Source organism: Opisthorchis viverrini, assembly GCF_000715545.1.
Source record: "Opisthorchis viverrini unplaced genomic scaffold opera_v5_29, whole genome shotgun sequence".
Classification (NCBI taxonomy): Eukaryota; Metazoa; Platyhelminthes; class Trematoda; order Opisthorchiida; family Opisthorchiidae; genus Opisthorchis; species Opisthorchis viverrini.
The window spans coordinates 6,336-32,107 of NW_008751685.1; the positions used below are offsets into that span (position 1 = coordinate 6,336).

The 25,772-nt window shown below is 45.9% G+C and overlaps 2 protein-coding genes across 2 annotated transcripts; one reads left to right on the plus strand and one right to left on the minus strand.

Annotated features, from left to right (window-relative positions):
- Positions 1-1,973: 1,973 nt before the first annotated feature.
- T265_02371 (hypothetical protein) lies at positions 1,974-12,893 on the plus strand (the record flags this gene model as incomplete). Its single annotated transcript, XM_009166604.1, has 8 exons — positions 1,974-2,011; positions 5,024-5,216; positions 5,833-5,938; positions 7,529-7,978; positions 8,300-8,568; positions 9,298-9,551; positions 11,662-11,793; positions 12,743-12,893. The coding sequence occupies 7 exons, from the start codon at positions 5,133-5,135 to the stop codon at positions 12,780-12,782; spliced, it is 1,335 nt and encodes a 444-aa protein (XP_009164868.1).
- Positions 12,894-19,230: 6,337 nt separating this feature from the next.
- Positions 19,231-24,380, minus strand: T265_02372 (hypothetical protein; the record flags this gene model as incomplete). The annotated part of the gene is made up of 6 exons (XM_009166605.1): positions 19,231-19,954; positions 21,947-22,014; positions 22,058-22,123; positions 22,164-22,348; positions 24,183-24,271; positions 24,312-24,380. The coding sequence occupies 6 exons, from the start codon at positions 24,378-24,380 to the stop codon at positions 19,856-19,858; spliced, it is 576 nt and encodes a 191-aa protein (XP_009164869.1).
- Positions 24,381-25,772: the final 1,392 nt, after the last annotated feature.

Genomic DNA, 25,772 nt, shown 5'->3' on the forward strand with positions numbered 1-25,772 from the left:
AAGTTTTACATTCCATTTGCTCGCATACATTATCTCCACAAGCTGTTTTTCAGGCCATCTGAACTGTTCTTCGAAGTGTTCGGCCCATCTTTCCATTTGACGATTTTGTGACTGAATTAACGAGCTATCTTATCGTTTCGCTGACCGTTGCTTTCCTAGAAATAGTCTATCGTATCAGCTGATATAAGCCACGGCTATTTCCCATAGCAAAATCCTTCTCCATCTCCCGAGCTCAAGATCTTTCCGTAGACTTTTCACTATTTGGCATTTGAGGGATTTGCTTGCGCCCTCGTACTCGTTGCCTGCTAGTATGAATTTCCTGGCATCAATCATGGATAGCGATCTCGTCGACATCCAGCCGTCTTGTGGCCGCATCGGAGAAGTCGGACAGACAGCCCTGATCGCCGCTAACATGGCTTCTTTTACATTTCGCCACGCTTCGGCCAGATGCTTACTGCCACCACAGTATTGGATTACTGTTGAGAGTTGTTGGGCAAGGTCAGATCGATACCGTTTAGTTATGGTAGTTCTTCGAAGATAGTGGATTGGCTTGCTTGCTGATTTACGAGGACCTGAAAGTAAACGAACTCTCAGGCTTGCACGCACCATGGTGTGATCGGAATCAAGTTGTGTGCTCCAGAAGGAACGGCAGTCTTGAATTGTGGCTAGTCAACGATAACCTATGGCCACGTGGTTCAACTGGGTCCACGGTTGATTTGCAGTTGGTGGCCTCCAGGTTACGCGATGCGAACCTTTAGGTTGAAAGTTCGTACTTGCCAGAAACAGTAATCAACACACAACTGAAGGAGTCGATCTCCGGTGTCTGTGCGGCGAGCATCGACTCCGAATCGACCTCCCAAAGGTGATTCCAAGAAGCTCAGACGACCTACCTGAGCATTCATATCTCCTGCAAGGTTCACAGTGTAAGTGCTCTTTGCTTGACGAATGAGCCCTACTAACTCTCGATAAAAGTATTCTTCTCTACGTCGGAACTGCAGTCCGTTGAGGCATAAGCCAACACAAACAGGCACCGCTTTTTGTGCTGAGAGGCGTTGAGCTTTATTAAACTAGATGACCGGACGGCGTCAACACGACTGTTCACTTGAATCCAATCCACCAAAGCGCCTTACGCTCTGGGACTGAGTGCAACTCCCACACCATACATTCCAAGAGTCATTGCTTTTGGACATACGGAGAGGGAAATATGAAAGACCTGGGTTCGTCCTTGGCGTTCTGAGATTTATAACCACACTTGGGTCTTGTATACGTGTTCCGGAGACACAGCATACATCAATTTTAGAGGAGTATAAGGTTTTAGTGAGCATTGGCTGTTTACCAATTTTACATAGAGCACGCAGGTTGAAAGCTCCTAATAATTAGGGTCTCATCGATTTAGGAACGTGTTAGTATCTTCATCATTAATAGGCAACGGAGAGCATAAGGCCCCTCGGTCAGATACTTAATAGTCAAATGACCCAGTGACGTTTGTGTGTGGTGGGGAGGGGTTGGGTAGTGACATCGGTAGTCACCGAATTGCGGCCGCGTTTTCAATCCGGAACTAACGATACCTACCTATATTTCACAAAATCGCCATTGTTGGCCATTGCTGATCTTGATTGTGGTTGGTAAGGTGGGCTTGGTTTTTTATTCAAACCGGTACGGGAAGTCACGCGCGTGACCTCGAGTGCGCACTTCGATTTTACAACTCTTCAGGTCGATGATACACCTTCTCACAGGATTTTGCTAGTACGCTTTAGACTTTCTGCTGGACAGACATCTCACCGTGGTAACGGTTTTTCAGCCTCCGTGACCCTTTGATCCATATAACAACATTACTAGTGTATCCCCGATTGCACTGACCCTCCTCTTTTTCTTGAACCTTCCAGCTCCACTGATCATCTCCCTGCTCACTGCCTACCTTTAAAGTGTCACTCGGTAGATAATCTAATCCAGCTCTACTCTCGGCCAGAAGAGATAGAGCGTCTTGCCTCAAGGAGTGACAGTGACTGTTGTGAGTTCTACTAGTTTCCATGTAGATGCTCCGAGATACCACAGACAGAGTTCCAAGTATCACGCTTTATCGTTGTTATTTGATTGCTTTTACCATCAATGGCTCACGAGAGGGCTGCTTGTGGGGTGAGCCTTGGTATGTTTCCTTAACTTCTGGCTCACAGAGCTCTTATGCTGCCAAATGGGGATGTCGTTTCTTAAGGTTGAGAAAATTTAACGCAAATCTGCCTCGAACGACATGATCGAAATCAACCTGTGTTCAAAAGTGGTCGGCAGCTAGACTGAAATGCACCGTCGGCAGCTGATGGTGAAGTAGTCCATTTGACTCAAAGGCTGCACAGCAGCAGTAGGCACGGCGGTACACCAAACTGTTCCAGGTATTAGGAATCCGTATAGTGGTGCCTACCTAGTGAACGCTATATGCGAAAACATAATTTGCACATCCAGACGAATGTAGAACCAGAGTTATTAAAAGTGTGCTATAATAATCGTATCACGATCTGAATAATTACTACACCTGGTGGGTATAAGCAAGAAGACGCGCTTAGAGCTAGAAACGCGTCATGAAAAATTGGACTTTACCGCGAGGTGATGGTCTGTGAGCCTCCGCGACCCGTTGAGCTTTAAAAGGGGATGTCCGTGCGGTACTCAAAGTCTCATACCAGATTGGTCAATGACTAGAGGCCTGACCAACACGCTTTCTTGGCCCCCAGGTTGGTAGTTGGAGAAGTTGTGGTGACCTTTTCTATATAAATGGTAATGCACTTGCATTTTCCGCCAAACGCCGCTACCTTGCTTTCAGGCTTTTGCGCCAAAGGCTCTTTTCGAGAATCCCAATAGTTGCCCTTCTCAGGTTCGGGCGCCCTAACAGTATCGCAGCCCACGTGCAACTGACAACATTGGCGTGCCACTTCGGCCGCCACGGGGTGTCATCAGCCTTCCTTGCTGCATACAGCAGAGCCGGTAAGCGAAAACATACTACTTCTTGGCTCCTCTTTCTTACACTTTCAAGTTTTGCCTCTTCTGTCCAACACCCGAATTCGAAACCCTCTACACAGTGCCCAGTACTAGGGCTGACCGCTTTGTTCGCCGTGTATCACACAGCTGAAACTTGTGTCCGCCTTTAGTAACAACCCTAAACATCTCGAAGTGTGCTTTCAAACCCTCAGAGTTGGTTCACATAGGTGCTCACTAAAGTCAGCAGAACAATGAACGGGTCTTTTTCGTACACTGTTCCCTTCGCATTGATGTATACCCTCTCTCAGAAACGCGGATGCAGAACACAAGTACTGTAGGTGAATTTTCTATCCCTCGCTCTCAGGTTTCGGCTGCGCGCCTCTGGCGATACAGTAGCCACTGCAGCCGGATGTGCCGGGGTGGGTGTCGTATTGAGCGATCAAGTGGGGGCGTCCGTAATTGGTCGGATACCTGAGGTGGACCAAGTGGCTAGAGCGCGAATTTGCTGACCGGAAGGTCCGTGGTTCGAACCCGACATCTGCCTCTCGACTTCCCCAGTATAGGTTTGGGCAACCTGGCAGTATGCCAACCCTCGTGCCTTCTCCGTGTGGTATGGCAGCTAGGCACCTAAAGGGTGCTACAGCTGAACGGATACCCGTTGATAATTTCTTCTGTGTGGTTCGTTGGGCGGCGTTTGTGAAGGAATCTCGAGAATGTGAGGTTCGTCGCACTCTGCTTATTCTGTCTGCTTACGACCTGACGGACGGTAGCCCTGAGTATGCTGAAGATGGCTTCTATGGCGTTCTAGGTGCTGTTTCTGGGTTGAAAGCTCAAACTTCTCTGCGGTTACTGGTGACATGAGCGCTCGGGTAGGCAAGCTAGTCTCAGCTTGGGCCAAATCTGTTGATCGTCCTGGGTTGGATCCGAGACTCACGGACAACGAAGATCGCTTGCTCCAGACATATATCAATCACAGGCTGTTGTTTTGTGTTATCACTTTCCGGAACAGCGGAAAACGCTTGATGACGTGGCGCCCCGTACCGAATCAGTCCCGAATCCAAACAGACTACATCGCCGTCGGTTACCGGTGGCGAGAATCGATCACTGCTTGCCGTTCTTTCTGGAACAGTAGTGTGGAGTCCGATCATGGACTTGTATGCTGCTGCTTTTTATTGCGCTTCTCAGGTTTACTAAAAGACTCAAATACCTCACTTAACCACTATGAAGCTAGTTGACTCAGAAACTAAACACTCCTGTCACATCCGGCTCTTCGACCGCCTGCCTGATGGCCAGATGTCGGATAATAACGACCACTACAGACATCCAAAGTGCCACTCAAAGCCGTAATTTTTGTGTGCGGTACAACCTAGCCAACACCACCCAAAATTTGGATCTCAGTAGGATCAAAGTGCCACTCAAAGCCGTAATTTTTGTTTGCGATACAACCTAGCCAATCCCACCCAAAATTTAGATCTCAGTAGGACCGTCGCTTTGCTGCATAGTGTTCTCTCGGGAGAGTGTGGCGGTATCCGGAATACTGTACTAAGTAAAACATGGACAGCCTTTGCGCAGCATATTCATTTGAATAATATGTAAGAGATTCAGCCCGCATTCGTTTGAGTCTCCCAGTAAGGCCAAATCCGTACTTCGCGGATTTCACACAAGTTAGGTTCAGATAGAATCTAAGACAAACAGAAACCCGGGGACTGTGTGTATTCGATGAGCTCTAAGACTAAAGAAACCGTTCTTGGACTGTCGAAGAGCTTTATGCGGACTCATAAGTTTTTTTTCTTCGGTAAAATCCCTTGTCATGTTTGTATTTTGATATTCAGGTCAAGCAGCCAATCCTTTAGGAATGTCTCAGTACTACATGTGAGCGTTTTAGCTCTTATGGTGTCCTATTCATTGATGGTATGAGTCATACAGGAGGTCCGGGTTTATGGTGAAGGTGACACGTTACATCGGGTAGGCGTACTCCTGCGCTCTGACTGGCTCATGTTCACCCTTACCCCTTGGTCTATTGCTGTTTCCATTGCTATCCCGTTTCTTCTTTTAGGTTGCACCGACTTCATTACTACTTCGATCTCCCGAAAATCTCACCCAAAGCATCCAGCTCTTGAGCTCGGACTAATTTAATTTGGTTCATTCACTCATATACCTGTTCAATGGAGATTGCATTTCGTTACGGGGAGAAACCCATTGAATTTCAGCTCGAGCCAGATGGCGAATACTATTACTTAGCTTCCGAGGTTAGTTTGTGTTGAGTTGGTTGTTCCGTTGTCTATTTCAAAATAACTTAGGCGCCGTTTGTCTGACTTTGCACTCACCCAACCTTTTCCATTGCTATCCCGTTTCTTCTTTTAGGTTGCACCGACTTCATTACTACTTGGATCTCCCAAAAATCTCACCCAAAGCATCCAGCTCTTGAGCTCGGACTAACTTAATTCGGTTCATTCACTCATATACTTGTTCAATGGAGATTGCATTTCGTTACGGGGAGAAACCCATTGAATTTCAGCTCGAGCCAGATGGCGAATACTATTACTTAGCTTCCGAGGTTAGTTTGTGTTGAGTTGGTTGTTCCGTTGTCTATTCCAAAATAACTTAGGTGCCGTTTGTCTGACTTTGCACTCACCCAACCTTTTGATGTCACATTAGATCCACACCAGTTGTGATTAGCAACGCTATACCAGACGAAGGGCCAGTTTCTACTTGACTAGAAGGTTCAGCCTTTTTGCGTGTATTTTCTCAAGGAGTATTCTGATGAATTCGGCTTGTGATTAACATATGTTGCCGTCAGCTGTATACTCGAACATATTACTCGGTGTTTTTCTCTACACTTTCTCGATCCACCTGGGCTTATAGGTTGGTCGGTACTTACGTTTGTTCCGCAAAGAACTGTTCAAGAAGTACCCCAATTTGTGGCGTCGGCTTGTCACTCCCGAAGAAAAAGAGAAACTCATTCAAATGGGTAAGTTTGTGATTTTTATTATTTTTTTTTAATGATTTTTGTTCTTAGAGGAGACTTTTTGTTATCTACTAACTCTTTTCGGAAAAGTTGTTAGTGGCACTCTAGGTCTGAATACCAATTCGCATTTTTGGAGTCTTTATCAGCAGCACTTAGCCTAAAAAATTTGGGGCGAGATGGTCCAAGTGGTTAGAGCGCAAATTCACTGACCGGAAGGTTCGTGGTTCGAATCCGACCTCCACCACTCGACTTCCCCTGTCTAGGCCTGACNTCCCAGCCCTCATGCAACCTTCGGGTGGCATGGCAGCTAAGCACCGGAAGGGTGCTACAGCTGAACGACTTAGCCTAAAAATTCCGCGATTGCAATGACTGACTTACCCACAAGGTGTAACTCTTAATGTCTTCTGTAATTTTCCCACCATCAATGTCGGATCGTGTAACAGACCTCCATGAATAGATTTCTCTCCCATTTGGTTGGTGGTCTTATTTCGCTTTGAACTGCTAACAAGAGTAACGACCATGAATATGACGTCGTCCCATCGTCTGTTCCTCCAACACCAGAACTTAAACTGTAACTGTAAATTACTAGTCAGTAACCAGGGCAACTGGACCGTCAGTCATTGACACCCTATTTCCATTGTTATCCAATGAAGCATGTGGGCCGTTTTATTACAGACTGGACGGTGCTGTTCTTTCTGTGTTATATGGTGATTGAGCCCCCCGTAAGACTCTAATTTTGTTCCTTTGTTTGAATACACAAATGAACTGGTCCATTCTGAGAACCCATCAGAGAACCAAAACCTGTTTATAAAGATCATTTGTTTCAGGAAGCTGTGACGAATCTCTGAAAGTGGTAGAACGTGTTTTCTTGTCATAGACAGTTTTCAGGCTTGAGGACAGGTCACCAGGTAAGCTGACGTAGGGTATCGTAAATGATACAGGTCCCACTGTGGTCTGCTTGTCGATGCTCATTTTTCCGTCCCATAAACAATCTGACATAAGGGCAGAAAGGTGAAATAGTTTCTATCCTGCAAGTGTACTACTATACTGCACTGTAGACAAAGGAATGTGTACGCTAATGAGCCGTCACTAGAATAAACATAGACGATTAAAACGCCTGTCCAAAATTTTACTTGCTCTTTTCTCAACTCTAAACTGGGGGCTGTCTTCCAATAGAAAACCTTTTACGGGTGGTTAAAGCGCCAATTTACTGGCCGGAAGGTCCGTGGTTCGAACCCGACATCTGAATCTCGACTTCCCCTAGACTTGGGGAGCCTATCAGTATTCCAGCCTTCTGGTGACGTTGCAGCTAAGCACCGAAAAGGCGATGCAGCTGAATGATTTGGTTTTTTGCTTTGATTTGAGGAACTCTCACAAAAACCTCCTCATATGTTATTATTGCAACAGGAAATAGTTTCGTTGGGCTATCTCCCTACGATTAAACTAGTAAGGTCACCTGTCACCCCAATTTCAACTAACTATTTCACGACGAGCGATGTATGGAGCCCTTAATAGGTCTTTCTATAAACTGAAAAGCTTTCATACCTTATGGTAAACTGGTTTGTTTTATTGCTTTATCTTGTTTAACCTTAGGATTGGCATCTCATGTGACGGCAATGAACGCGATGTTGTTGCGCACTTTTGAGGTCAACGACATACTTTGCGGACACGATGATCGATCAATGGACTCGATGACCCATCTGGAAAGTTCTGCTCGAGACAGCCAATCAAGCAGCAGCACAAGCGTTTTCGGAACCAGTAGTGTGGGCACGACTGCGTCTGGTGCAGCTGGATCAAAACCTCCTGGTGTTGGTGTTGGTACGGGGACACCCAGCCGGACGGGTTCGGTCAGTGCTGGTATAAATGGGGCACCCAATGCAGGTTTCCCTGTAACTGGATCTAGTGCCACAGACTTTCTTTCGGGCACCCCAAAATCGAAGCGCGAGAATTCCGGACGATGGGTTGGTTTGGGATCGGCTCCGAACACCTCGTTTCATCTCGATTCCGTCCCTTGTCCAACACCCATAAGCCGCTTACGCACCGGTAAATAGCATGGTATATGCGTATGAAACATGCTCTTCATTTTTTGCTATACGGTTCTCACTTTGTTAACCGAGACTCTTCCCCTAAGAAGGACCGCTAGGGTTGAAGGGGGATATTTGGCCGCTCGTTGAAGTTTTTTTTTCGGAGGGATCGAACGTCCGGGAAGATCATGGTGGTCACCACATTTAGAACTGAAACATTAACCTCTTTCGGCCATGGGTTATTTATCTATTATTATCATATTCAGTGTCACCATTCACCGCTTTCTGAACCACTCCAAACTGAGACAACGGGCTCTCTATTGGTGTTTGCCACATTTAGCTCGACAGACGAGCAAGGCCGCTACGTTTCCATTTTGTTTGGATGACTCCGACCCACTCGCTTTTCACGACAATGCTCGTCAAGCAGAATGCCTGGTCCCAATTCGTCTGGATATCGAATGTGATGGAGTCAAGTTGAGGGACTGCTTCACATGGAACCGCAACGAACAGCTCATCACTCCGGAACAATTTGCCGAAGTGCTGTGTGACGATTTGGACATCAATCCAATCACCTTTGTTCCTGCGATTGTCAGTGCAATAAAACAACAGGTATGTCTATTCTCCCTCTAAATCCACCGCCATTTTCTGTTGCACCTGGCTTGAGTTGCTTACTGTCCATTGGCTGATTTGTATGTTGCGCACATGTCCACAGGCGCCAGTGTAACCGTTTAAAAGAATACCTTGATCCTTCCATTTGTTTCAGCGATATCAACGTATAGACCATACCCGTTTTTATTTCTAGAGTCAGCTTCTTGTGGCTGAGTTAACAAGGATACTAAGAGCTCTGAACCCCTTCCTTGATTTGCAACCCGAGTGAATCTCGAGGTACGAAATGCCGTTTGATGTTCTGAGCCTGGACGGAAGCGTCCGAAGTGAAGTGAATTTGAATCATAGTTGTTGTTCAGAAGTCTTCATCTTAAGCTCTCAACTGCGTTGCGCCTCAAGGGCCTGAATGACCAGTGGTCATCCTGTATGAAACTTTGTCGCGCGATTGTTTATTCATTTTTGATCCATAGACGGAATGTTCAAACTTTATCTTCTGGAACGTCGACTCTGGACCGACGCATACCTCAGAGAATTGAATAAAATCGTTGTGCCGAGTTTTCTTTCAAATTACTTCCATCTGTAGGATGAACCCAGTTACAGGACGAGTTTGGGAAAATGTATAGTTCGTAGAAGAAAAAAATTGGATAATCGCTTTGCTTCTGTTACTAGGCCTTCCAAGTCTGTTTTTGTTTCAGTTTACGTCGTTTTCCTCTGTCATCCCATTTCCAAAAGGTGGACGCCCATCCGGTGGAAGACTTGCTGGTCGGACAGACCGATACTCGAGTAATCATTCGATTGAACATTCACGTTGGGAACATTTCCCTTGTGGACCAGTTCGAGTGGGATATGTCAGAGCGCGAAAATTCCCCAGAGCAGTTTGCCAGTCGTTTATGTGCAGAACTGGGCCTTGGTGGCGAGTTCGTCACTGCCGTGGCCTACAGTATACGTGGACAGCTGGCTTGGCATCAGCGAATCTATGCATTCAGGTGAGTTAATTGTCCAGCCAATGGTGTGTGAAGTATGACTTCTAGCCGATACAGGTAAGAGCTGTTATGCAGTCGTCCTATGAAGACGATCAACTACAGAGTTAAGTCCTCTATCTGGAGTCCGTCACGAAGAGACTGGACCTCCAGGTTGGGGGTTGGAACATGTGGCGACTTGTTCCGTAGAAATGGTAATGCATTTGCATTTCCCGCCAAACACCGCTGCCTTGCGGTTAGGCTTTTGAGCCAAAGGCTTTGGTTGAGGACCCTAATCGTCCTTCTGTCTAGGTGTGGGCGCCCTGGCAGTATCCCAGCCCTCTTACAACCATGAAAGTACGGCAGTGAAGCATCAGCGGCAACACTGATGTTGCTGTCTTTGATGATGATGATGATGATGGTGATGATCTACCTGGAGTGTATCCGAGTCGGAAGCCTTTTTCTTCTGTGACGGTTATCGTATTCGATGTTTCCGCCATTTTTAATCCATATCAATCGCGTTTCTTTGACCTGTCAACTTTTCTTGTAGCAGTGGCGACATCATTGGTAGAGGCCATAAAGAAAATCTAACTTGATTTCACTTATCTAAGCAGTTGGACGTTGTATGGTGAACTTCAGCGGATGCCGTTTATTTGTTCGTGAGACGAAGCAGTGATTTTCGCCTTCGACGACGTTGACAGTCGTAAAATTGAAACCGTTCATCCAGTTGCGCAAACTGGTCGGCGGTGGTCCAGAGGCTGGTCTGTTATTCGAGGAGTCCTGTGTTCTGTTTCTCTACACCTACCTTACAAGTTTCGGCAAAAAAAAAAAACCACTCATGTGGCTGAGGTCTTCGGAATCCAACATGGCGTGAATTATTCCTACTCTTCTACGACGTTCAAGTGACTCATTCGTCCTATATTACTTACGGGTGGTTAATCGATGTTCTAGTAGAGGAACTATGATTCAAGAAACGTTATCGGTTACATGGCGATCCGATATGTGAGGTAGGCTACTACATGCCTACAGATACTGCCTATAATCGGCATCACAGAAGCCTTGCCATAATCCTCCCAGAATGGAGCTACCAGCCTTCTGGTAGGAATAGATCACTCCCCAACTTCACTAGATCTACTACGCCTCGTTCATAATTCATTAGTGGATACTGGTGTTATTTTTAAGCATGTATTAGCAGATGTGCATTGAGTTACTGCACTTACTTGTTCCATTCTTACTCAAATCTGGCGATCTCATACTAATTTTGGATGATGTCTGTCGTCATTGCCGTCAGATTCAGTTCAAACACGGTGGCTGGTTATTCACTTGTGCAGAGCAAGGGGACTCATGCTTATGCACACCTTGAAATACCAATTCAATGGCTGTGAAAGTTTAAAAGAGGATATGTGACACAGAGGAATATTGATAGAGGCCGTAGTTTCCAAATATCCGAAGGCAACCAACTGAATGGCGCACGCTAGCTGCCAGGCTGGCTACAAAGGCAGTGCATTTGGGCAGCCCCAAGACTCGAACCTAAACCTTGTCTACGAAACAGATCTTGAGCAGAAACGCCAGACAGTGTATATGAGTAAATGATGGTTCACATCGTCGCACGCGTATTCTATATCGCACATTTCGGTTCCCATACAAGGCCGGCTTAGGGTGACATTTTTGGACCCAATGGGATATGCCGATCGTGTCTATGCAACGGGTCATCTAACCCGTGGCATGAAAGTGTTTGGAACACGTTCTACGGGGCACAAAATCTTCCCAAGACAACCAGTGTTATGAAGTTTCTGGCTGGCTCTGATTTAAAGCATTATAGTAAGGAAAAATAGGTAAGATACAACGTTTCTCAAAGCACATCGTACTAACTTATGTAGACTGTATGACTTATCGAGTTGGGTGACGTAAAACTGAAGATACAATATTTCTTATTGCGGAAACCAACCACAACGTTGTTTTTCAAATTGTGGCTTCGCAGGAGTGGAATGTTTATTCATATAGTTCTTTCTAGAAAGGGTGAAAATCGCCCAGTATTCCGACGGCTTTAAGCTCTTCTGTTTGCATACCAACCAGATGAATTGGATGGCTCTCGTTTATTGATTTTTGCATTTTTCTACCCATCAAAACAAAACAGCGAATCGCCTCTACCGACCGTAGATGTTGCTTTCCGCAATTCCAACGAGGCTGATCAATGGAGTCCGGTAGTTGAAGTATTAACGGATGCAGAAATGGAAAAGAAAATCCGCGACCAAGACAGGAATACGAGGTAAGTGCATCGGAAGCACCCCGCTTAGAACTGAACCCAGATCATCTTTTGTGAAAACGTCATATTCCGTTGGTTGGATCTGGATGGTAGTCTATCTACCGAAGGTGACACGTTGGTTAAGTACTTATCTAAGGGGCTCGAAGCAGTACAGGAGTAATGACGTCAACTTAACCGAAAGCAACATGGTCCGAGTCTACTCCTGGACTCGGGGCGAGATGGATCAATTGGTTAGAGCGCGAATTTACTGACCGGAAGGTCCGTGGTTCGAACCCGACCTCTGCCTCTCGACTTCCACTGTCTAGGCTTGGGCGACGTGACGGTATCCCAGCCCTTGTGTCTCATTCGAGGCATGGCAGCCAGGCACCGAAAGGGTGCTACGGCTGGACGATTTTTTTATTCTAAACTTTTTAAACCCGCCGCAGTTGGAACTCTTGGTTTATGACGGATGACGGTAATGAGGCTTGGATTACGCATCCTTATTTTTGATCTCTTCTTTGAGTCTCATGACAGGAACCCTCCAACCCGAGCATTCCCTTAGATCCACAGTTATCCTGCTATGATCCATTCAAACTACCAACATGACTAGAAAGTCTGTGACTCGGCAACGAAGTATGGAAATCCGAGTCGATGATCTCAACCATGTTGACAACTATCGTCTCGGCCACACACCAATTCTTGGCGACATGGCCAAATCCTACAGCTAATGAGACACCGGTTCCCAGGTGGTGGGCGACCTCACGAATCCACTTCAATAAGTCGACATCTTTTTGTTACTCTCGGTTTGTAGATGGAAAATTGAAGTGATTCACTATGTATCCGAGGTGGGCTTAGTTCGTTATATGGAGAGCTTATTGCAAGACACATGACAAGTAGATGCGTTATTCCAAAAGCCTGATGATTTTCCTGATTGAGTTCACCCATACATGTGCGCGCTTCTCCCCTATTTCAGGCGAATGCGTCGTCTGGCCAACACTCAACCTGCTTGGTAGCTCCGCTCACGCATGCAACTTTCTGCCATATTACTACCATACTGTTACCTTGTCGTATTTGTACATATATATCTGTTTTAACGCATCGTCATCTTCCTTCCAATATTACAAGCTACATACACAAAGTAACTGCTTTTGATAGGTCATGTGATGGGCGACACTTTTGGTTCACGAATCAAGCGTAGTGGATGGGTCATGTTCGCTCACCGTATTTATGCAGATTGTCACATAGGTTTCTTCCATCATACCCAACAGGACCGGACCAGATGTTCGATGTTAGGACCAGCTCAAATAGTGTTGCATCAGTACGGAAACCTGCATTTTGAAGTGATTGTACTACGGGGCCTGGTCTACAAAATTACTGGACCTTGGGTGACAAATAATGATCTACAGCGTTTTGTTTGATGCATTTGCTATTCATATGCTCACTTTTTGTATTCAAGTTGAATAAACGCAGTGGAATGCGCAATGACGATGTCTCCTTGACTGGGGACGAAACGTTGGCAAGCCAGTTGCCAAGCTCGGCGAACAGATCAACTGCCAACTGATCAACCACCAGTAAACACACCCGAGCTGCCTATATTTCGACAAATCGACAAATGATCTACAGCCTCGGGCGAAACATGGTCTGAGTGACGTGGTCCCTTAGTGATTTCCTTCTCACTTCAGGATTTTGATCAACGTAATTTCCCGATACTGACTTGTGATCTGGTGTTGTTCTACAGTTTGACCCAAATGTTAAGGAAGTGTTTAAGATCACTTTGTCGTTTTACCTAGTCTGCACGACGTCGCGCAATCTGCTGACAAAACGCTGTGTTCCCGAATGTACTGGTCCGGATAAGATCTCGTCCAGTTTTGTGTTGACTGTTAGCTGCTCCGGATGTAGTTGAGATCCAGAGGCAACAGTGTTTTGCATAAAGCTGTATTACACAGCATACTGCAGCCGGTGAAAAACAAGGTACAGCTTCCTTCAATCCAATCCACTTCGAAACTATGCGCTTGTGCTGACGTCCGCGTATAAGTATCGCCATACAGTTAACTCAGGACAGTTTGCTATCTCTTCAGGTAGCCATAGAGCACCGAATCGACAGGCTATCACAGCTTCCCCAAGGCTGTGTTGAGAGGAGCTTCCGATACCATTGAGTCATCAAAAACTTGGAACCACACGCCAGCTAGCCCAGTAGTATTATCTCACTGTGCGAAGCAGGGTCAACATTAGATTAGTGATACACTACGACTCACGAGGAACACACATGATTATGCTAACCAGTGGTCAGTAAAATGGCATCTCAAGAGTTTAGGGCCGACATGTTGGAGCTCAGTGCTGACCAGGGCTTACCGGGTCGGTGAGGATTTCGAATTGTACAAATCAATTTTAATCAACCAGAGGAGTACTCGAGACGTAATCAGCAAAGCTCGCGCCCGCACAGTACCGCGGAACATAACCGCTCCATTCACGTTGTGGTGCGAGCAAGTGTTGACCATTTGAGGCAACCGAGTGTCGGTGTGGCTATAAGCAATTCGGAGGATGGAATGACGGATAAACTTCACGAATGCAAATTACTGACCCACCGAAGCGTACTTAAATGGTAACTCCTTGTCAGGAGAGGCCAGCTCGCAGAAGAAACCAGTTTTATTTTGTCACATGACGTAACTCTTCAAAGTTATATTTGGGAATCAGATTGGTGTCAACGAAGGGTTCATGTTCGATTAAATCTCTGCTGAATTCCTCGCCAACCTAGCTGTCATGTCGCTCGAACGAAACACGAAGGATGATGTGGTGTCAGGCCGCTCAAGCCTAGAAAAGAGTAGTCGAGATCCCAGTCACTGAGTTCGCACCTTAACCACTGGGCTATCCGGAGTTCGCTGCTCTTCAACCGAATGTCATGCACAAAATTAGCACGACGTTCTAAAAAACAACGAAAAGTCGGGATGAAGTCCACCAGATTTGAGGTCACTTGGGTACAACTTTTTTTAGCCATAGGTCGTTCACTAGTCTATGTCGGTTTGGATTGCCAACTCAGAGTCTACGTTGTTCGCATCCAGTTGTGCTGATCGTGTCGAGAAGGATGAATTTGATCCAAAAGAATCTGGGGAAGCTCGAACTTCTTGCTGAAGCCACAATAAAAAAGGTAAACTAATTAATTTAGTGTGCATTTGTTTATCTTGCACCGTTCAGCTGTAGCACCCTTACGGTGCCTAGCTGCCATGCCACACGAATGAGGTACGAGGGCTGGGATACTGTCACGTCGCCCAAGCCCAAACAGTGGAAGTCGAGAGGCAGAGGTCGGGTTCGAACCACGGACCTTCCGCTCAGTAAATTCGCGCTCTAACCACTTGGTCCATCTCGCATAATAATGACCGAAAGAATAACGCAAGATAAATTCAGTGTTACTAATTCGTTGACAAACATTATGTAAGTGGGGACCATTATATTCTCTGACGGAAATCATTAAACATGGAGCTGTTCGAGGTAGATGCATCCACACATTGGAGCTGTTAATATTGCCACTCGTCGCAATCAGTAGCCAGGTGGGATAGCTAGATATGAAACCACAGTGGTTTGTACCGGTCAGCTTGTATAGATCCGCCGCCTCAATGTGTTATGCTGGATTGCGCGCGATGGAGATCCTACAGAGCACACTAGCATAGCAATCGCCTCAATGTGTTATGCTGGATTGCGCGCATAGCTACTTAATAAAAATGCAAACTCCTGTGACAACCAGACTCAACTAATGGCTGTGGTGGATTGGGACTATTGAAGCTGCAGTCATCAAACGCATGTGAGAGTACGATATGGAACAGTACCGTATGCCTAGCTGCTAATGTACATGAGCGTTGCGTTTGACTTAGAGTATCCCACACCAATTTGATATCACATAAAATCTGAACTCAATACAGATGCCGAATGTGATTTATCTAGAATACTTCAGTACACTGGCTCATCCAGAGTTGAAGTGACGTTAGAGGAATTCGCTTGAAAATGGTTATTCCTAACCCAGCGAACGAAGACTGAATTTACACTGATTGCATGAACACGAACGAGAGTGACTTTGAAGCATTTTTATGACAACCATTGCTAATAGGGGTAACTGTTCGTACTGACGGAAAAATATTGATTGTCTTTTATCCGACTACCGGAACTCAGACAACCTAGGCTTCAAAATTACCGGTCGAGTTTTTTGGTCATCTGAGTCTCTTTCGCCGCTCAAGTATTATTGAAACACATGGTAAACAGCAGTCTAATTTTCTGTGGGGTTAAACACCACCACGTCGACTGACCGCCAGAAAGTAACCGGTTCGGCGGGCACCAACTACTTATCTGAGTGTGAGTCACGGCTATGCGAAGCCCTCCAAACCTCGCATGTTAATGTGACCCACAAGTGAAACGAACTCATTTTAGCTTTCGCGTTTCTGGGTGACACTATATCACCTGACCAAACTGTAGTTGAATAACTTACAATTTACTTCAAAGAAACCCTGAATATACACTCACTTGTAAACTACTTTGTTTTTTTTTTCGAGGGACTCACCTGGAACCCAGCTGAACCTCTCGTTTGCGATGTATCCAGGCAACTATACGCTGCACCAGGCCGCCTCATGTTTCAGTCGCTACGATATTCGAGATATCGCGATACGTGAATATTCATCAGGTAGGCGCAGTCCCCGAGTTTCCATCAACATTATGTTATCATAATCGAGAGATTCAGTTGAGACTCGTGAAAACCAAAGTGATTTGCAAATGAGTATATTTCTCGAAAACAGTACAATTTGGGTTCAAGTGGAACATGAGGTTAACGGAAACTCGGGAACTGCGCCTACCGGATGAGCCCCAAAAAGGGCGAAACCGGTCGTGGGCTGTCGACGAATTTTCAGCGACCTTATGAGTAGTATATTACAAACCCTGAAGCTATTTTATTCGTCAGCCTCTTCAGCAGCGCCTTCATGGTCTCGTGAGTCTATGCGTATATTTGCTGAATATCATAGAAAACGGGGCCGTTGTTTCCATTACGTAGTGTCTATAAGTCAACGAAAGAGGGCAGTTGAAATCATCTTGCATCGTTCTTCAGGCCAGAGCCATGAGACATAAACAAATGCCATGTAAAACATTCTGGCGCAATTAGTTCATCCTTTCATTGTAGCTTCAGAAGGAAATTCGAGCCTTCAAAACCGTTTGAATCAACTGCGTCTCCGCCAACACGATCAGCTTTTTCGAATAGCTGGATGCGACTAACGTACACCCTGACTTGGCAATCCGAAACCACACAGACCGGTGAACGGCCTGTACTCGAGAAACTGAACCAAAATGATCACAAACCTGGTGGATTCCATCCGGCTTCCTGTTATTTTTTGGACCTACGCACCACAAGTTTTCTTCTACCGTCAACATTTATGGGAGCACCATTTTCACGCCTGCCCGCCTCTAGCTTGGCAATTCTACCCAATCTCACGCGACCATTGTAGTCCAACCATCGACAGCCAGTACTCGCTCGCCTATGTTCACATAGAATCAAACTACCCATTATCCTTTTTACGTCTCGCGGTCTATTTGTATTCGTACTCTAATGATAATAATAATAACGATAATAAACTGTTGCAGCACCCTTTCGATACCTAACTGCACACGACCCGAAGGAAATGCAGGGGCTAAAATACTATTGAGTTGCCCAGGCCTAGACAGGAGCAGTCCAAATGCAGAGGTTGGGCTCGAACCAGCAACCTCCAGGTGGGTAGGTCCACACCTTAAGCAGTGAACTATTTCCAGTTCGCCGTCTTTGCCCTCCTTAGGGTACAAACGACAATGAGCTAGTTTAACTAGTTATGGGTGGTTCCGGGATTCACCAAGTGGATCGAGGAGTCAGTCGGTGGTGATGGGAATTTCGAGATTAACGGGTAAGTGGCACTGTCCAAGTGATAATTAATATCAGGTATCCCTGGCCGAGAGGCTCAACCTTCAACTAGCAGTCAGAAGGTTGCGGATTGGAAGCTTCCTGGAGCTTCGTGAGATGCACGATGCTTATGTTTCCGAATACGGATGGAGCAGCTTTACAGTGCTTCTGTGCTTTGAAGCATAGATTCGTTTTACTTGCAGGACAAAATCCCGATTGAAAACTTCAGATAAAAGGGTTCATGGCGAGCGGGAGCATGTACGACGGAAAAATTACAAAACTGGAACGGAAAATAACCACGGAAGGTCTGTCAGTTATGGCATAAAAGCCTCGCCAGGTTTATCAACGGCTTTCGTGTTGGCAATCTCCAGCCGGACTAGCCTGGTTAAAGTACCCACAGTTGTCTATTGGATCACTGGTAGATAAGGGTCGCAAAAGACTTTGAGTCAATCCAATTGATGACGCTGCTCAGAAGGGTTTCCCTCGATACCTGCTAGGTGTATTGGTCACCCTGCTGAGCAAATAAATTCCCTTTGCCAGAGCACTCTTGTTATCTTTGTATGACAATTAAGCAGTGGTATGCACTACTGGGTTAATGCTGTTGAAGATGACCCGTGCTTGTAAGGAAAAAGTCCCGGCTTACGTATTTTTGCACAGATCCCCTAACCATGGTTGCGACAAACTCCATATCGAAATTCAATTGATCAAACCCCACCCACTGCTTGAAAACTAAGGCCACTTGAAACAATATAAATCATCAGTCTAAATGAACATGATCAGGACAAGACGCCCTACAATTCACATTACTCATAAGGGTGGGTCTATCTCGTCATCAAGTGTGCTAAAGCGGTCCAGAATAGGGTGAGTAGTCGATTATGTGGACAGACCAGCCACTAATTTACCAGACGAGAGTATTCACGATTACCGCCAGTAGGGGAACAATCCCAACAGATTGTAAGCAAAAGCAACCCAAGTAAATCCCATACTTGCGGATATACCTCGCATGTGGACCATACACGACTCCGGATTGTTCTGGCTCAGTTGTTGAGACGCCAGCTTACGGGNGCTTGAAACCGCTCAGTTGTTGAGACGCCAGCTTACGGGTCGGAAGGCCCATGGTTCGAACCCCACATTAGCATCTCGACTGCTCCAGGCTTGGCTAACCTGGCTGTATGCCAGCCCTCGTGCCTACTTCAGTTGGCTTGGCAGTGAGGCTCCGAAAGGGTGCTACAGCTGATGAAATCACCAAACAGACCTTATCCCTTCTTCCATGTCATGGACGATGCTGTAGTCTGAAATCTGGTTCAGTACGATCAGGGGCGACATGGAGCAACTCGGTCTCCACGTAGCCTACGGAGTCCGTCATGGGAACCAACAGTGGATCACGGTTTATGCATGGAAGCCAACCGCAGTGCCTGGACAGCTGACTGTTTCCATTCCAGAGAGTTTCCCTAAAGTGAAAAGCAGTAATGTTGCTCGTATAATTTATTCCTTGTCGACACAATGGTTGTGGTGTGTGGAGCTTACATAGTATGAGCGGAGAAATTTGAAACTCTCCAAAAACGATTGATAAGGTACGCCTGGTGTGACCAATGTCTGACAGAATTTCAAAACGAACGACAAGTCTGTTGTGGTGAAACCATCGCAACTCGCGTATTTTCGGGAGTTCGATGCACGTGAACTCTGATCTGGGGGTGCAAAAGCCCGACATACAAGTAGTGTGTATACTGCAGCCAAATAACACTGGTGGCTCCAGTGTTCAACAGTGGTCGTACTCAACTACTTCATAAAACGTGCGGGGCTCAACAGATGTTCGTATTGCCCAACCCAACTCGTATGTCCTTGAAAGTAGCAAAGTATAGTGCTTTTCAAGAAGCGTATTCCATCTCAACTGCTAGTAATACTTGACTGGAATCCAGGACGGTATCCGTTAAATTCAGCAGTTCGTCGTGGATATACGAGGCACCTAATTTCTGTCCAACATGGTATCTATGGACGATGATAGGAGGTATGATTATATTCGGCCGATGGTGTGGTAGCTGCTGATAAAACAAATGACAGGGCAGCAGATTTTGTACATTACAAGAAAACTGGGGGACCTCACAAGAAAATGGGGGTGTTATCACAGTCAAAAGAGTGACGTGTTGAGGAGCAAGCTATGTTGCCAGCTCAAAAAATCCAGCTTCATTTGCCCTCCAATTGACGTTCCCGAGCAGCGACAATGGGGTCAAACTTGATCACATACGCGGTTCCTTTGTACCAAGTAACGGTTACGGTGCATGGCTGCATAGAAGATGAAAAAAAGAGGGAAAGGCCTGCTCCAGATTGAGCTATCCTCATACCGATAAACAAATTTTTATCGTGCTCAGAGACGACGGCTTTGATTAAGGCATAATGGGAATGAATATGGTATATGGACGAATATTGGCGGTCTGCGGTAGCGACTGTCGACACCATCAAAGTCATTAAAGGCATGAAGTTTAGTTGAGGGCTTGTGGTATACTGCTGGGATGTATTATCCTAGTCTAAGAGTGAACCTCACTAGCTCGTATTCTCATACCCGCTGCTTAATAGCAACTAGTAATCCAAAGTTAGAGGGTGGTCCACATGTGTTTAGCCTACCCGTTACAAGCTCCCGTGCGCAGCAGGCATTTCAGTCGCGGAAACTATCCAGCACCATCAATTGCGGCGGCTCGGCTATGTGCTAGGCATGCCGAAATACCATCTACCGAGGTGTTCTCTGTGCCTCCTTAAGGATGGTGCGAACCGCCAGGTGGACAACGTATAACTTGGCTGAGGAGTGTGAGAGATTACGAACAGCTTGGATGTTGCTGGTGCGGTTCGCTTTCCAGGATGGAGTCTCCATAACACTACCTATGCTTGGCTGGATATCGCAAGAAATGGCGGCAAATCAATGTCAGTGGCGTTCGTGCTGTGTAATTGAGCGCTTAAAGGTGCAGGCGCCTCAGGATACTTGTGACAGATCAACAGTAGGTCCCATCCATCAACCTGTTTTTTCTCCCTTCGATCTAATTCTTTAAATATAATTAGATCAGCTTCGTGACTGTACAGCAGTGAGGAATCAGTGTCACCACTGATGTTGTTTTCTCTGATTATTGTTGCCTCCGCTTGAACCACAGCTTTCTGTTCCGAACACAAATCAGGGATGGAGAGCATCAATAGACACACTTTAAACACAATCTTCTGAGTTTCCCACTGGACGTTAATAGTGAAGTATCGACTCTTCCTAAAGGAACCTACTCACAAGGTTGCTGAAAACCCTTCGACTCTTCCGTTACTTATCATGACGAAATGTTGGAAAAAGGCCATCATATTGTTTCCCCCATCAAGAGGACCTGGTGTGAGTTTACCCAACCGAAAGTTTTGAAGTTCCTCAATATTATGCTTTTGTGAAAAAGAAATGGACTATGAACCAAGCTCACTTAGAACAACCCGCTTGAGCAGGCTGGTTGAATATTCACGCAAGGGGCAACATGGCCCAAGTGGTTAGAGCGCGAATTTACTGACCGGAAGCTTCGTGGTTCGAATCCGACCTCCGCCACTCGACTTCCCTGTCTAGGCTTGGGCAACCTGGCAGTATCCCAGCCCTCGTGCTTCCTTCGGGTGGCATGGCAGCTAGGCACCGGAAGGGTGCTACAGTTGAACGCTTTCACGCAAGGAATAAAAAAACTCGTCCAGCTGTAACACCCTTCCGGTGCCTGGCTGCCATGCTACCCGAAGGAAACACGATGGCTGGGATACTGCCAGGTTGCCCAAGCCTACACAGGGGGAGTCGAGAAGCAGAGGTCGGGTTCGAACCACGGACTTCACGGACTTTCACGCAAGGCGCTGGGTTAAAACGAGCCTGTAAATGAAACTCCACGTCTTAAGTTTGCAAAAACAAATATTTGGTACGTGCCGTCTGCTAAATTAGTTATATTTTTGTTGGCCAAAATTACAAACAATAGCCTGCCCCACACAACCGTCATTATCACTGCTAACCACCCTCTATTCAGCCAAGTAGATTCAACTAGGTGATCATTGCTTGTGACAACAGTTTGGGTTGTGTTTGGTAGTCATATGTCACCCGAAATCATAAACCCAAGCGGCGAGTAAGACAGACGCTCAAAACCTCCCAAAAGACGACCGCTTGTCGGTTGTATGACGAAAACAAACTCGAAAACAGACCGAGAGGTTTTTGAGCTGAAGTGCGGGTAGCTCAAATTCTGGAAAGTAAAATCATAGAGCCGAAAAAGCCTAAAAAAGGGAACTCACGTAGCCCGTGTTGGTCAGAAATGCTTCAACGATTCCACAGTTAAACGCAGCGGTATTCAGTGGTACGGCTATACAACAGTTGTTAGACCCGCAACAACAGACTGTTCTCACCTTCTTTTTCATCGAAAACAAATCGAGTGAACCGGTTCACCACAGGCTCGTGTTCAATGAGATAATCTTTGTCAAAACGAGTCACAACCAGTGATGGATAACTTACAGGTGTTCTTATCTCCCCCATCTTGTTCCAGTTCATCCGCCTCTTTTCCGAAAATACTCTTCCAAAATGTGCTCTTCAAAAACATCAGTGAGTTGTATAGCCGGGTATCACGTTTCTGGGGTTTTTCTCGCACATAAACAACGTCCACCATGCGTTCACCAACATGGCGTCCGAATTCGGCTAGCCTATGGGGATGAGTGTAGAAGCAGGAAGTGAGAAACCGGTTATGTGAGGCATAGAATACCTAAGCGCGTCAATAATCTGAGCCACTACTGGATAAAGTAGGGACATGACATTCTCAATGTAGTTGCTTCCAAATGGGGCAAAAGAACAATTGTTCAACAAGCTGTGAATAGAACCAAAATATGAAGTAGGGTAGGGCACTACAGGCCCAGCAAGGATCGATAGAAAGAGAATCCTGTTTCAGCTTTCGATGGCTCTGTAACTGACAAGGTGACAAAGAAAAGCTGGATGTCACTGGGTCGCAAACGATGATCCAGAGACAGGTGCAGAGACCGAGCGGCATACAAATGCGGAACACAATACGGATGTGTTTAAACAGGATAAAAATGGCTGTAGATAAGTTTCGTTCTTCGAATTTGCGTCAGTGCTGTATAATTCACGTCCAGCTTATTATGACATGTGCCACCAGTGAGTTTTTTAGAGTAATTTACAGAGTGGCGATCTTAATCGCTAGTCCCGATAAACTAAAATTGCCTCAACCAAGGAGTCATCTCTATTATTACTACTACGAAGTGCACTCATCAAAAGCCACAAGTTTTAATGTTTGTCCTGCTACGTTTCCACATACTTGTAGTTTCAAGTCCGTGTCACATTGAGCACTTCAGCAGGACCTCCACAACCTCTTCCGTCGAACTCGCCCCCATAGGATCCGCTAGTCTTTCCTTTTCGTTGAACATCACAGAAGACTCCGCTGATCTCTTCCCTTCCTCCGATCTTTCTCGGTCCGGAAGACATCTCTTTTTTATAGTGCCCTTGTCTTAAAACAATGTCTTCAGCTTTATCACCATCTCTTAGCACTAGCATCCTTACATCCTCATCTGGAATGCGTGCTCCTCAGATTTACTCGTAGTCCCCTACTTCTCCAGGACAATCTTTATCACTCTAACCGAATCCATAGATTCTGAATAGATCCTCACAAGGCGAATACTACGAGATACGGAAGATGATACCATTCTGAGTGATGACAGATACAGCAAGTGCAAGTACAATCCTTCCATAGAGGATCCAATAACTGCTATAGACTTTTCGGTGAACGGAACAGCTCGAAATCACCCAACTGAATTCCAAAGTGATGAACTAGGTAATCGGTTTCCCCGAAAATCAGTGTGTTTAATGGACCCGTCTTCATAGAAAGCCCGACGGATCCGTTGCACCTCAAACTATATCCGGTTAATCCGATATCCATGCGTCTACCACCATTCCAGTGCTCTGTGTCAATTGATAAAAATCTAGCACAGATCAATAGCAGCCGAAGTCTATCTTACCAAAGTCAATCGCGGTTACTTCTAAAACCCTTGTTATTCTCACCTTTGGTCACAATCCATCTGACCTGTATCTCCAACCAGGATTCGACATCACTTTAAAGTATTCATTCATAACCACGTTGGGATTGATATTTAACAACAATGCTGAGTGAAACCAATCAATGTTCGGCCCTTCACACAACGTAGTGTCTCCGTCTTGATTCCACCACTACGGCCCAACAAAACTATTTCTAATTGCAAAAAGAACATATGAGAACGTCTCTTGTGAAAGTTCATCAAATCAAATCATTCAGCAGTAGCATCCTACTGGTGTCTGGCTGCCATGCCGTCGGAAGGAAGCGCGAGGTTTGGGATACTGCCAGAGTGCCGAAGCTCAGACGGGGGAAGTCGAGATGCAGAGGTCGTGTTAGAACAAGGAACATTCCGGTTAGTAAATTCATGCTCTAGCCACTGAGCCACCTCGCCACTAGGTGCTTAGCTGATGGAAGCATAACACATCTGGGTTACTCACCTTCTCTGGACACAATCCATGTTCGGTACATTACGCATTGAGTACCTGACCATTTCCACAAACAAATATGCAAACGGAGCAATGTTAACCTGCAAATTTGTGTGTTCAAAAAAGTCCTGAGGAACGTACATCACCACGAAATTTCGACAGACTTTTTTCCAAGTTTAACGCGGCTATCTTTGAGTACTGCGAATTCATGTCTCATATATAAATGGATTTCCGTGAGACCAGTCCGCTGATATCACAAGTACTAAAATGAAATAGAGAAATTCGTGCTGATTAAAAGCCACAACGAACAAAAACATTCATGTTTATTCGACTCTCAGCTTCTCCTCAACCGAGTGCCAATCAACCAACCACCACTCAACCACAAACAGCGCATCAAGGTAAGTGGTCCCTGAGAAATCTGATCGTAAATCTGATCTGTAAATCGATTTTTGGGAGATATAAAGAGGATAGTAAATTATCAAAGATGGTGGCGTGATTGGGTTTCAGAAACGTGGCTCCAAAGCGGTTTAATTTGGGGATGAGTAATTGTATAGAGAAAACGGTCTTGAAATCAAAATGCCACAAGCAAACAGGCTAGATCATCAGATGGGCGTTTGCTTACCGATTGCCTCAACAGCGAGGAAGCCAACCGGAAAAATGGGATCGAATGGTGACACAGTTGGCCGAGTGAAACGGCTATGTATGGGGGTGCAAATCACAGCTAATCCTGGAAGTCAATGTTGGCTAGAGAGTTCGGCTAGGAAATGAAGGCACGAGTGGCAGTGGGATCGTTTGCACGCCATGTCGCTGAGGGTTTCCAGACTCGTGCGAGCAAGGAAAGCGTGAAGGTCTCACGGCGCTCAGATTGACTGTAGCGGCTTTCACTTCACACTGCCAGGTCATGGCTGTCCGCTCGTGAACCCTTCGTGTAAAAACAGCTTGTAACGAAGAGCAGCGCTTTCTTGAGCAGGTGTTGGTTGAACATGATAGGTTTAGCACGCTGCTCTAATGACTGTGATTCGTCATCAATCATGAACTCAAGCACAAGTTTTTTGTGTACTCGCTGAAGCAAACTAACTCGTGCTATGCTGCGGAGACACTGGCGATCAAAATTTCGAAGACACTTGATGTTCTCGGATCGGACGGGCAAATAACCACAACCAAAAAGAGTACTGTTACAGATGTTCTGTACACGGGTCCATCAGCTTCAGTGAGATCCGTTCCTGACGTCATTGATGACGCACACTCGTCAATGTTGCCCTATCTGGAAAACGCATACCCTTACTGTGTATTGCGCAGCTTATGTTGCAGATAGGCGAGCCGATCAACAAACTCAAGGTATGAGGCATACCGAAATAAGGGCAACCTCAGATATGCTGTTTACTACAGATTGCGCGGACAAATAACCCTGAAGCAACAAAACAACATCGGCATTATTCAATTTGTTGGCATCTTCCAGGATAGGGTCCTCGTGACCTCTAGTGCGCTTGGCTGGAAGATTTCGCAATAAATGGCGGCTGATCGATGTCAGTGTCGTTTGTGTTATCGGTTTCTTTCCAGATTGTCTGAGTGAGTGCTTGGATGTGTAAGCACCACAGAAAC